This window comes from Branchiostoma floridae, chromosome 15 (assembly GCF_000003815.2).
Source record: "Branchiostoma floridae strain S238N-H82 chromosome 15, Bfl_VNyyK, whole genome shotgun sequence".
NCBI lineage: Eukaryota > Metazoa > Chordata > Leptocardii > Amphioxiformes > Branchiostomatidae > Branchiostoma > Branchiostoma floridae.
The window spans coordinates 3,709,329-3,722,829 of NC_049993.1; the positions used below are offsets into that span (position 1 = coordinate 3,709,329).

General features: G+C 42.1%; 1 protein-coding gene and 1 long non-coding RNA gene across 2 annotated transcripts in view; both read left to right on the forward strand.

Annotated features, from left to right (window-relative positions):
- LOC118432203 (probable N-acetyltransferase 16) overlaps positions 1-2,347 on the forward strand; it is a 3,758-nt gene extending 1,411 nt beyond the window's left edge. Inside the window, exons 2-4 of the mRNA XM_035843732.1 lie at positions 287-418; positions 1,079-1,216; positions 1,772-2,347. Of these exons, the coding sequence (XP_035699625.1) occupies positions 287-418; positions 1,079-1,216; positions 1,772-2,347 (846 nt within the window). The remainder of the gene's footprint in view (positions 1-286; positions 419-1,078; positions 1,217-1,771) is intronic.
- Positions 2,348-7,703: 5,356 nt separating this feature from the next.
- LOC118432360 lies at positions 7,704-13,211 on the forward strand. Its single transcript, XR_004833070.1, has 2 exons — positions 7,704-10,669; positions 13,091-13,211. It is a non-coding gene; the product is annotated as an uncharacterized LOC118432360 (long non-coding RNA).
- Positions 13,212-13,501: the final 290 nt, after the last annotated feature.

Here is a 13,501-nt window from a genome sequence, read left to right on the forward strand (position 1 = left end):
AGAACGATTTTTTTTTTTCTTTTTGTGTATTCTGTCGTCTTCTAAGTCATACTTTTACGTAGTACGCAATATCTAAATCATAAAAGAAAATTGGAGAAAATAACAAAACAGTGACGCAGGAAATGAACCCCACAGTGCCGCAAGTTTGACGCAAGTGCGGCGAGAGTGCACCTTAAGCGGTCATACGATGATCAATGACTAGTTTCGAAACCCAAGTCCAAGGATTAAAAAAAAACAGTCTGATAAGGGTTTTAAATTCCCTTTACCTTTTGTTTTCCTTCCTTAGGTATTCCTTCATGTGCTGTTCTTGCAAGACGGTGGGCAAGTAATCTGTCTTAAAACCATGCGCGCTGCGAAGAAATGGCAAGGCAAGGGTGTGTCAAAAATGTTCATGGCAGCAACGACGCCACGTGCTGTGGTGAGTTTTATCATTTTTTTTTTAAATCATTATCTATTCATTAGTACCAACACAACACAACAAAACAAAGTCAAATCAACTTGTCCCAAATCATAACTCAAAACAGAAATAAACTCAAATATTGATAATGAGTAAATCATGCCTCTGTGCTTCTCTAGATTTCCCCCTTTTGTTGCAATCAAATACTCTACTTCTTGAAAGAAGTGGACGTACTTAATAAAGGACTTGGAACTTAAGTGTCCGGACTGTCTGCTTTTGTAGATAAACATCTTAGCTAACAGGATTATGAGATTACCAATAACAGGGGCCCCCGATTTAAGTTTCCAAAAATTACATTTAAAGAGTTAAAAGGTTTAAATGTTGTCTTTTTTTCATGAACAAAAATTGAACATCATCCCAAAAAGAGATCAACTGGGGGCAGTCCCAGAAGACATGACAGTATGACTGTATTTTGGAGTAAGAGTTTTCTTTTACACAACCAGTTTTTCTGACCTACTGGAATTTCGTTGTCTGTCAGACATCTTTCTCAGAGCTTCTAACTGGAGTTCTGCTTCTCGCCGCTATATCATGTAGCGATGTAGGTGGCGCTTTTGCGGCGAGATCTACCAACCTGTTGAAACTATTTTCGGATGACAGTATGTGTCTTCTTCTAAATGACAGGTGAAGATTATTGAAAAGTTAGGGCGGCTCCCCAACTTACTACATGCGGTGACAGACATCGAGCGCCCCGACATGGGAACTCTACATGTACATGGTACTGGCAATGCACGGAGAAGGCTGAACGCTGGGTCTGTGATTGTAAGTATGGTGAAATGGGCTGAGGTTTAAAATGGAGGTAATAAAATCTTATAGCGTGTGTTTATTTCTGTGTGTCATGTCATGTATGTGTGTAGGTGTGTGTGTTTGCCTGTGTAGGCGTAATTTGTTTGTGTGTGTGATGTGTACGTATGTATATATGTGTGTATATATGTGTATGTGTGTGTGTGTGTGTGTAATGTGTGCATATGTATATGTGTGTGTATATGTGTGTACCTGTGTGTGCGTGTGTGTTATGCGTGTATGTTGTATATGTTTGTGTGTGTCTGTGTGTGTGTTTGTGTGTGTGTGTGTGTGTGTGTGCGAGAGAGAGAGAGAGGGGGGGGAGAGAGAGAGAGAGAGAGACCCATGAAATTTCCACAAAGAGACCAATGCTGCTTTGTGCATATTTGTTGGCATAAACTTTATTTATTCGTATTAGCAAACAGCCCTGCCGGACCCCAGGTACGAAATCTGACTGTGGGAAAGAAATGATAAATCTGAAAGCACACACCATCATCATCATTAACGCTCGCAATTTCTACTTTGTCTCTACAGAACACCATGCAATTTCGCTGCTGGGACGCAACTACCGCGAGGGACCGACTGAGTGCTCTCCAAATCTCCCTCCCGAACCTCGCCCCCTACCGGCCTACTGGCGACATCCACCGCCTGCTACCACCCTCCTTCTCCGCTGACGTTCTGTCCAAGGGCCTGGTGTTTGTTGACTGGGATCCGCACAACCTTTCTGAGTCCAACATGAATAAGTTTGTAAAAGCAGGTTGCTACATCCTTGTCGACTCGACCGAACCGGCCGCCAGGAGTCTTAGTTTCGGCGGGAGTTACATGACACCCCGTGGCAGGGTGTATCACATAGACATACACTGTAAGGACGAGGGTTTATGTAAGGCTCACATCATAACCCACGTGAAGAACGCATGTAGTCAGTACACAGGCATGATAACGTTCAATGTTATGGTGATTGATAAGGGGTTAAAGGATGTAGTGATACAGTTTTGCGTGCAGTATCTGCAGTTCCAACATCTTCCGCATGACCATACTTTTGTTCATAATGACCTTGATCTTGGAGCTTACCAGAAATCGGCAGAACCTGTACCTCAGTCTAAATATTGAGACATAACTCAAAAGGAGATGACAGAATACGAGAAGTTTAAACTTGGTAGGATTATTTGTTGTAAGCCAATAGCAATGTAGTAATTTGATTTTTAGCAATAATGTAATACATGACGAATGACGAAAGCAAAACTAGAAAGGCAACATTTTTGAAAAAAATGCAGGATGTGGGCGAAGGGAAAAAAAAGCAAAAATCGCAGGAAAAGAAGCAACAAGAAAGGCAACATTTTCGCGAAAATGCAGCAAAAAGAAAAAGTGTGGTTTTTAAAAAAAACACTGGCGACGTGAGAATTAGTAAGAAGGTAACGGCGGTACGGTTTGGACTTTTTCGTTAAAGTAGGTATTGAGAAGTCTTAACCGAAGTAAGTAGCTGGACTGGTTACCATATAACTGTGTTCAAAAGTGCTGTAGTCTAAATTTGCTCGTCATCTTTAGAAATCATGACGTAAAGTGCAAGTAATCATCACTGTCTTTTAACTCTGATAAAAAAGTGTCTGTACTATGTTATATTGACGTCATGCGTGATGTAAGGTGAGGTCAATTTACACACTGTAACACAGCCTTGGACAAGGTAGCGTAGGCCCCCAGAGAGGCCGGTGAAGGAGTCTAGCAACATCAACGCTTTGAATTAGTATGGATAGATACAGAGAGGGATGCAGTTTGGAATTTGTCAAAGACGTCTCATATCAAACGCATCACGGCCGAGGCTTTTCGTCTGTCTCACTACAACAAGCACTCCACCAGCAGTAGCCGCGGGATCAAAGTACCAAAGTCTTACCTAGTACAATAGCTGCATGTGAACACACCGCCACAGTTGAATCGCATACACTGTATAAATAGCCAATTACAGATTCTCGTCATTAATTATTGAAATCAAGTTATAATTTGCTTAATCACCATGCTATTACGTACACATTTAACTAAACTACCTGCATACTAAATATGATGGAAAGTCGTCGTTATTCTGTTTCGCTATCATCCTTAAAATAGTTAAGGGAACAACGCCCCCGTAGAGCAAGCTGCTGGGGGATGGGGGTGGTGACCTACCAGGTTCAGGTCCGGACCTGGACATGATCCTTTGAACCTGAACCGGACCTGGGCCTGAATTTTCTGTACCGGTACCCACCCCTAGTAATTTCCGAGACCTTCCGATACACGTCCTGAACGCCGACCCGATTACGTACGGTCGCGTGCGTGGGCCACTCTGAGCTAAAACATTGAAATTCTAGTTTTAGATCATAACGTTATATCCTCTTCTAATACTCTCCTCTTGTTGGGGGCACAATTCCGTCCCGTCTCAAGCCCCGGTGCACTCATACCTTATACTTATACTCGTAGCCTGTGGTGTGTCACGACTTTTTTTTCAAAACGTATGGGCATGCAACATATCCTGTCAGCTTGCGGGGAGACAAAACTTCCCTCCCGTCTCAAGCTCCGCAAACATTTCTGCATTTACAGTATGTAGTTCAATTATTGTGCATGCAAATTGTGGTACTATTGCTTTCTCTCCCTGAACCTACACGTGGGTCTAGGTGGGCCCCTGACCGATCAGATCGGGACCTTCCCATCCATGGCCCATTCCCATACCCCTAGTCCTCGCCTCTCGCTGATAGTGTCGCTTTCTGAGTATGGTCATCAGTGATGGGTAGAGCTATAATTTTGGACCCTTGACTTTCTTTGAGTGGGTCTTGCATGCTAATAACCAAGACAGCAAATACGAGTTTCACTGTACTCTTAAAAAAAAAAAAACACCATCGTGGTAACGCACCAGCCGCTAACAGTCACCCCGTACGATTGATGGCAGTAGGAACAGTGTGACAGCAGTACAGATAGCAGAGATAACATCTAACTGATCAGCGATAAGCGGGAACAGGTAGTAGGTCCAGTAGATAAGAACGGGGGACAACCTGTTTCCACGAAGTCGTTGGGTGAGACATAAGGTCTCGTTCCTGTATTACTCCGAGTGGGAATCCCGGACGTGTACGTTTGTTTATCCTGAGTAATGCGGTCAGCGGTTCACGAGAGGAAAACCCCTCTTTGTGGATAGTATTTACGTACAGTTATGGTCGGTCGGATTTTGGGGACATTTTTTGTATTGATTACTGGATAAGTGCTCTTGCAATAGAAACTAAAACATCTCCAGCAGAACTGTTTTTTTAATAAAAGTTGCATAATGAAGCGTTATTTTAAATTAGACAACAAAAGTCCGGTATGAGGCCATAACTAACACCATATGAACACCGCGTCGACAACACATTGGTGGGAAGGTAATGACGGTGGTGGTGGTTTTTACATTAAAACGGGTTTTCGCGTTCCGACCATGTACATGTACCATTCAAGGAAATAACAAGTATCTGTATCAATTGTGAAAATGCGTCACATATTAACATTGTGCGTTATATGCACCTTTCCTATTGCTACCTTCACTCCTAGTATTACATCCGTAGCATGTACTCGTTTCCTCATTAATCATGCAAGTTATGTGCGACTTAGAGTAATAATAGTAATTCGTCGTACTCGTCTCTGATCAAACTACCCACGTGCCAAAATCATTAACTTCCGTTCGTTTGTTTTCGACTTATATCAAGTGATAGAGGTGTTCAAACATGACAGAAGAACCTGAAGAGATTTAAAAAAAAAACAAGAAGAATACAGCAACAATGTATTTCCTGTTGGAAAACATAATTAAACACCGTGGAATAAACCCCACCATGAACCACTACACACAAAGCTCCGATAAAGAACCCATCACGTTTATCGAAAAGAGAAGGGTTCCTCCCGGTTTGAATGAAGTATAAACCTGATGTGTTACGCCATGAGGCGGTTTACTGCAATTTAAGCAATACAAACAAACCAGTCTGGGTGTTCCCGGAATAATGTGCCCGCCAGCAAGATCGGTAAAGAGAAGCCATGTATCAGCTCTGTGTCCTGCTGCCAAACCCGCCATGGGTCCCGTACATGGAAGTTGGTTTGAACTTGGAGAACGAACGCATGGGGAAAGACGATGATTTTTCCAGGATCTACGGAATGGGCGTTTGTACAGGAGGAATTAGTAAATGGCCCAAGAACGCAACTGGATAACCTACAGAACCTGGAAAAGTAATGTTTTTGTTTCTATCTATTTGTATAGCTCACATCTTTGTATCGTTAGATGTTCTACAAATCTTTGAAATGTTGAATCAATGGGAGATTTTTTTTAGATTCTTTTCGTGTTTTTTTTTCATGTATTACGTTAATACTATCAAGAAATATCTATTGATGATAGTGATCAACTTGCAAAGTAAATGTACATACAACAGGGCACTTTACAAAGCTTTAGTTCTATGAGTTCATCAGAGTCTGTCATATCTGATGCTGGCACATAAATCCTCATATGTTCCCCCAAAGTTTTCGTTTTTATTTCTATATGAGGCCACAGTTCGTGCAAGGAAGGGCAGTCCACTGTTAGTGCCCGGTGACATTTGTCTGAAGTAACTCTGTTTTGTAGTTAACACAACGCAATGTCCTAATGTAAGATTGTTCTGAAGGATTAATGTCCTGGTGACTTGTCATTATCTTGGTAATATCTGTGTCATATAGCTCTGTTTGTGTGAATATTATCTATGTGGATAAACTGTATACAAGAACAAAGGATCCAGTGATCGAACATTATTTCTGCTTGATAATATAGATATTTAAGGACGTTTAAAGCAGAACTGTAGTCGTTACACCCCTTAAAATGCTTAAGAACAATGCCCCCGCAGAAGAAGCTGCTAGGGAGGGGATGGGGGTGGGGGGCTACACAACTTCTTCCTCACATCAAAAGCTATTTGCCACCAAAATATCAAGACCTCACATCCAGGACAAAGATACAAAAAGCGAAAATTCTTCTGCAATACCAAGGTCACATACCAGGGAGTTACGTTGACCACAAAACCTGGGAACACAAATATCTGGAAACACAGGCACACACACAGCCACACCGAAACAACACTGCCTCCATTTTCTATGGAGGTAACAACGGATAGAACTTGGCTGTACTGTTAGGCAAAGACGGTATGAAATCGTTCTTTACATCAAACGCAAAGGAGACACAACACAGACCGGGCAAGAAACCACGGCTCCTTTTAGGACCATGTGACGGAGTCATCTGGAAGGATTTAACCGGCCTGCAGATTTCAGATTAGAAGTAAGGCAAGTAAGTCAGGAGAGACAGACCAGGGGGTAGAGGGCCTGGCGCAAGGACTAGTCAAGAGCTGTTGTACGTAAAAGGAATAAAAGTGTTGTCGTGAATCCATGTAAATATGTACAGAATAAAATATTCTATCACAACACTGCCTCACACACGTATGGAACAATGAAAGTAAAACAATGTCAAACCCGAGCCGGTCATGATCATGGAAGGACACAACAGTGCTTGTAGTTCCACAACTAATATCCTAACCGTTTTTATAGCGATATTTCACATATATCACATGTTTATGAGTCCCGGTATGAAGTGTAGCGGATTTGTTAAGTTTAGTTATCAATTATGCAAATTAGATATCGATTTGTATCTAACCATGTAAATCGTCATTTAATATATCTATATATCTATAAAAAATATGACGACCCAATAACTCGTTGTTGAGTTATTATGCTTGAATTCTAGAGCAAAACCCATCCCTGCAGTTCCAAAAAAGCCGATAGGAGGCCCAACACACAATTACATTCTCCCCAAGAGCCGGGGGAGGGGGGTATTGTCCAGGATTCATTACGCCTGCCTACAACCGCGACCGAAGAGAAGAAGAAATCGTGTCTACTACTTTGTTTGTTTGTTTGTATTGCACATCCGGTAACTGTCGCATGTGTAACACACCAGGTTTGTACTGGAAAGGGCAGGCTGCATAGCCCGTAACAGACTTAACTGATCCGCTCACACGGGGTAAGACCCGGTCTACTCTTTTCGATAAGTGTGTGGTTTCTTTTACACGCTCAGGGTGTGGCTGTCCTCAAACACGGGACCTCCATTTAACGTCCAATCCGAGTCCGAGCCGAAGCTAAGTTCTCATTTTCACCTGAGTGACGGAGAGTCGTGTAATGTGCCTTTTCCAAGGGCACAACACCGGTGACAGGATCGAAGCTTTCGAAGCTTAGACCACTTGGGTCTGAGCTGAACAAAATACGGCTTTTAAAACTAGAAAATAAAACTTTCTAGGATCGTAGGACATCTTTTAGATATTTTCTCTCTCTCTGATGGTAAACTCAAATATTTACTACTTTTTGGTACTTCCCTTTGCAACTATTCCACAAACTGTTTGATTATGTCTTCAACTCAGAACTTCATTGTGCAAACTGGCCATTTATAACCATGTTTTTTTTTCGTGACCTCTATTTCCGGGGGGGGGGGGGTACCAGGACTTGCGCTTCCATCAGTCAATACACTAGTATACCATTTGCACAGATTTACTGCATCTTGTCAATCATATGTTTTTCGTATTTTCTTTTAAATAGCGGCACCGAAATAAGTTGTCTTAACTTGAGTGGGCCGCTACTTGGCTGTTATTTTGCCTTCATGTGTTTGTTCAATAAAAAAAAATACGGCTCACTACACCATTCTACTAACATATAAATGTCACCCCTCCCCCGACTGTAACCTCTGCTTTGTCATGATTAGTGCGACATGCTTTACCCTAGTTAAATAAAGAATAAACAAACAAACAAACAACAATTTTGATCTGGATTTACACTGTATCTTATTTCAAGTTAGGGTTCTGTCACATCTTGGCTCCATATGGAAACCTCCGAAATTCATGACGCAGGGGCATTTGCCTGCTGACCAGCACTCTATAGACGTCTGAGGAAGACAGTGCCTTGTGCCCTCTTGAGACGGTCGACAGAGGCGGCTCGCTCAGAGAATGACATGATCAATGGGCATGTGGTTTTGATAGTCTGTCCCCGTCGGTTACATAAACAGGAGTGATGGTAGGACAGGTCAGAACAGATAGATGAGAGAAGAGAGGGGAGCTAATAAATCGACTCTGTGCGAATAAGTAATAGTTAACCGATGGTAGTGGCCAAATTTCTGTGTAAGCACCAGGCCCGCCCTGGGGGTTTCTACTCTCCCCGAGGGCAAACCCGCCATGGGGCACAAGTGGGTTTGAACTTGGAAAACTAACGAACGAACTTGGAGAAGGACGATGATTTTCCAGGATCTAGGAACGGACGTTTGTACATGAGGAATTAGTAAATGGCCAAGAACGCAACTGGATATAAACCTACAGAACCTGGAGGTAAATGTTTTTGTTTCTACATTTGTATTTGTATATTTCACTTCCTTGTTTCGTTAGATATATTACAAATCTTTAAAAAATCGAATCAATGGGAGAGTTTCTTTTTAGATTCTGCTTTTTTTCATGTAACGTTAATATTATCAAGAAATATCTATTGATGATAGTGATCAACTTACAACGTAAATGTACATACAACAGGGCACTTTACAAGGCTTTAGTTCTGCATTTAGAGTCTGTCATACCTGTTGCTGGCACATAATTGATCATATCCTGATAATTCCTTATACATTCTCCAGTTTTCCTTTTTTGTTTTGAGGTCACAGTAAGCATGCCTGTTTTGAAAGGTCGGCTGTTTGTTGTTGAATAGGTTCATCAGTCACAGTTGTTTGTTGATATTAGCTGGTGAGGCTTCTACCCCGTGTTGACTCGGGGCAAAGAATACAATGTAGCAGAGTATCACATAAACATATTCTAGCTATATTTATGTAATCAGAACGAACTTCCCTGATAAAAATATGGGCTCAGTTTCAAGAGGTAGAAATATTGTTGAGACGCCTTTTGCCTAGCCTGACGACACCGATCTCAATATTATATCAGGGTAACGGATGGGGTGTTTCTGTTGTGGAATTTCCTTAGGGACAATGCGTTGTTGGCTCTAGAGCCGAGGAGTTGATCTGTGTGGGTCATGGAAAAAGCCTAGCAACCAGACCAGCAGTGACGAGGCGTGTAATTATTTTTGCACGAAAACCCATCGAAGTCACCCAACTTCGACAGTATTAATGAATGAATGAATGAAAGACCTTTATTGTACATTCATGCCTCGACGGGCTAGGTACAGGTATTAATGTGTCTCAGGTACAGTGTACGTCTCTTGATGTGATATCTAGTACAGCTGTTCCCAAAGATGTGTCCCAAAATGCAAAGATGTCGGACATAGAGCACATGTGACAAAAATACTTCGCTACTTTCCCACACTGAGTGGCACTAATGATTTTCGCTAATAGTGAAAGAACTTGAGATCACCGTTGTGAACCCGAAAGTAAAACTCAGGGGCACCCTCGCAGAGTCACGGAGTCACCAAAAATTGCCGCTTATATACACCTATAAAACTAAGATTACGCTGGCTCTTGGTACAATAATTTGCCTAAGAGGAGTTGGGCCTGTTCCCTTCTAAGAAATGGTACCTTCATCACAGCTCTCTATTCACCAGCTACTGACCATACCATAACCCACAAGAAAGGCCGCTCGGGTTGGGTTGACACCTTGCCGGGAAGATTTTTACGTTTCAACATAAACACCTGCAATGTGTGACTTATGTGGGTGCAAGCTTCAAGTTCGTGAGACATAGCCCGAATGCAAAATGTTTGTTTGCTTCGATGATATTGGCTGTATGATGTATCATAGGTGGGGTGGGGCCCGTGGGATTTCCAAGGAAGGTGTGTATCACTGATGACATATCTAGGTCAAACCGAGTTGGTTACATGAGGTCAAACAACAAACAGATCCTCCAGGATGCTGAATCAGCCCAACAGTTGGGCGACATCTGGGCGACATCTGGGCGACATGTGACCACTCAGTTCATCAATCCTCTAGTATTGAAAATAGCAAAGGCGATTCTCATAAGTGATTGGTCAGCGATAGGTCAGCTGCGGGCTTGTGGCCAATCAGACGGTGAACCTGAAAGCAGTCATTTCGTGTTCAGCTATCTGTTTTTCAGTACAGATCAAGTCGTCAGCGGGTCGAGTCGGTGACACCGGAGCGGGCTGGCAGAGCGCTTCTGGAGCAGCCCAGGCCAAGGCACACAGAGGCGCGGCAAGATGAACTCACTGCCCTGGGAACCGGCTAGCTCGTTGGCAAGAAATTTTTTTCGGGGTATCAGGCAGTTATTCCCGCCTACATAGATGACCACTCGGGGGGCATGGTGATTTAGCGGGGAGTTCTTGTCTTGTTGGTCTCGACAACTTCCCGGAGTGCTATTTCTCGGTCGACGGGTTACGGGAATGACTGCCCGGCACCCCAAGATAATTGCTGGTCCACCGTCCGACCAACCGACGAGCTGACATGTCTCAAGGTATGTTATGACCTGAATATCAGATCCCAGTCCAATCTCAAAATATCTATCCTGTGTGGATATTTTTGAGATCGGACTGGAGACTGACTGATATTTAAGCAAAGTTGTGACTTCTAAATGTATGTAATTTACATTTTTTTTGTAATTTTTTTGTAATTTGTGAAGAAATCCGTCATTTCAAACACTGTTCTCCAAGGGTAGACTAGTACCGACCCAGTCTGCTAAGCATCATTCAATCATGGGCCTGTTTCTGGTACCCTGTCTTCTTCTCCGTCCCTTCGACTTATCGCCGCCCAGGGTCAGCGGGGTAGCTAATTGAAATCAACCGTTACCCCGTAAACAACCCCCGTGTCCGCTCATCTGCTTTAAGGTAAAGTGAATTCGTAGCTCGAAAGATATTTTTAATGGTGTGTTATCGGTGACGATAAACGTGCTATAGTTGCAATATCACAAATGAGGATGGGACTAGGTAAGGTAAAGTAAGTCTGTATTAGAAATGAATCACTTCTTGCAAGCTCTGGTTATTTTGGGACTTTGAGGATTCTATTTTCTTGCTTGATGCGTATATCTTCGACTGTGAATTTTTTCATACATATCTATTTGTTTTCCGTCTTGAGTTGTGGTATGGCAGTCTTGTGTGGCTAATTTGTTTCCACCGGTAAAACGTTTTCTCTACGTGGTCCACAGTTTTAACTTAAGTTTTGCAAATTGTATGCTCGAGCAAAGTATAGATGGTCACAGACTCTGTTTTTATTTCAAGTTGTTCGTCAGCAGGCTGGAATCGCCCTAAGTTTTTGGAAAGTGTTCAGCGAATTTTAGCTCAGACGTCAATATAAACTGCCCTGCGTGTCAGTATGGCACCAAAATGCCTATTCAAGTTCATATATCTATCAGTAAAGAACATCTTGAATTTTCTTTGTGTCAGAAATACGATGGTTATACCGTTCATGTCGCGTACCGTCCCTGTCCCGATTCCTGGCGAAGAATAAACACGGGATCGAAAACACGTTTTCCACAGCCGCTGTGAGCCAGGCATGGGGGCGACCAGGGGAATTCCGGAAGGGGAATTTGAACTGAATTGTCTTACTCCATCTCACCGTAATGATCCAACCCCAGTCGAACAGATGGACGTTTTTACGCAAAATGGCTTACTCTAATTGGTCTTTTTTGTTTTCGTGGTCGCTATTAAACAAAACGCTTTGCTCAGAATGACCATACCGGCTTGGCCGCGCCTGCCTCATCTCTTGATTAGTACCGCTTGTGCCCCTTGTGTGTGAGGGACCGTTCGCTAATGCTACGACTAAAATAAAATAATGTTCTTTTTACTTACGTTGTAAATGTTCTTTGGAGCGTGATCCATTGTATCAACTAGTTTTATAAATTGTATGCCGTCATCCGAGCGAGTGACCCAGTTGTAATTTTGCTACTGGCTCAACATTACTGAAGTATTGATTATCACTTAGATATTGAATTTTTTTAGTTGCTCTTTGGTCGATTTTTTGCTAGATAACTTCAGTATATCTGTTTATTTAAAGTTTCAGCTACTTTTAATCGTGTTCGACCGACCTTTTCAACCTATTCAGTAGTGTTTACTTGTCTGTGTACAAATAACTCAAGAACGACAGGATGGATTGGTTTTGTACTTGGCGCGCTGTTATGACCAGGTGTGATGAAAACTGGAAATAATGAAATTTCATAAGCCTCCTAGCGGCTTCTTTTGGTTCGGCAGCGAAACTCCCGGTTCTGATGTCTTATGTCTGAATATTCTATGGTCACAACTGTGGGTGGTCATCAGATCTTGTGCTTTGGAAGAAATGAAAATGACATAAGTTTAGGTCCCCTAGAAGCTAATTCTGGAATTACAGCGTCGTTTTTGTAAATAATACATGTATTGTCCGAAGAGGATTTGCTCAAGACGGAAATAATGGATTTTCATGTTATCCGGTTTTGGTAGGTGTACAAAGTGAAATTTTATGAACACTTTATGCAGAAAAGAAGAACATTTGTTTGATTAGTGAAAAAAAATCTTCAATGTATCTCTTGTCCCGCGAACAAAGTATGGCCTTGACATTTGAGTAGCAGATAGGGTTTAACGTCAGGACAAAGTGGGGCGGGTTGGGGCCCCCTTGTCTCGTAAAGCTGGAAATATAAAGCCCAATCGGACGATGTATTTGTGATTTTGTTGAGCTAGGTAACATATAGTTCATATGTCATTGCTAGTCATTGTAATTTATCATAATCAATTAACAAACATATGACCATCAACATTTAAAACATCGATGAAGTCTGTAAACATAATTGGCTCACACACTTTGCTTTGCATGTGACCTGCAAGAAGAGCATACCTGCATAAAAGGTATTGTAACAAGCAGATTAATGGCATTTATTTATTTATGTGTTTTTGTCTATTTGTGTCCACAGGTACCCCGCAGGTCTACAGAAGGATTCACTGGCCAGCAAGAATCCCAGTTGCGGATGAATTGGAGTACCGATATATCCCAACAAATATCAAATGTGACATCATCATGAAAGCAAAAAAAAAGAGAAATCAATGAAATAGCAATATTCAGGTAACGCACATGATACAAAACACACCAAATAAATGAAAACACCCATACAAAACATCACTTCCATCACACAGTAAGGCTAAGTAAAAGTAAGGCCAGCATCATGTAGTCACGGTCAGTCTGAGTTAAATGTCCACCGTACCGTGCCCAATGTAAGGAAAATCTCATCTCTGCATCTTTTATACTTGACATATCAAAAACAGTTTTCAAAACGGCATCTATATGAACCAGTGTCCATTACAGGGCCAGGCGTAACATTACTCAT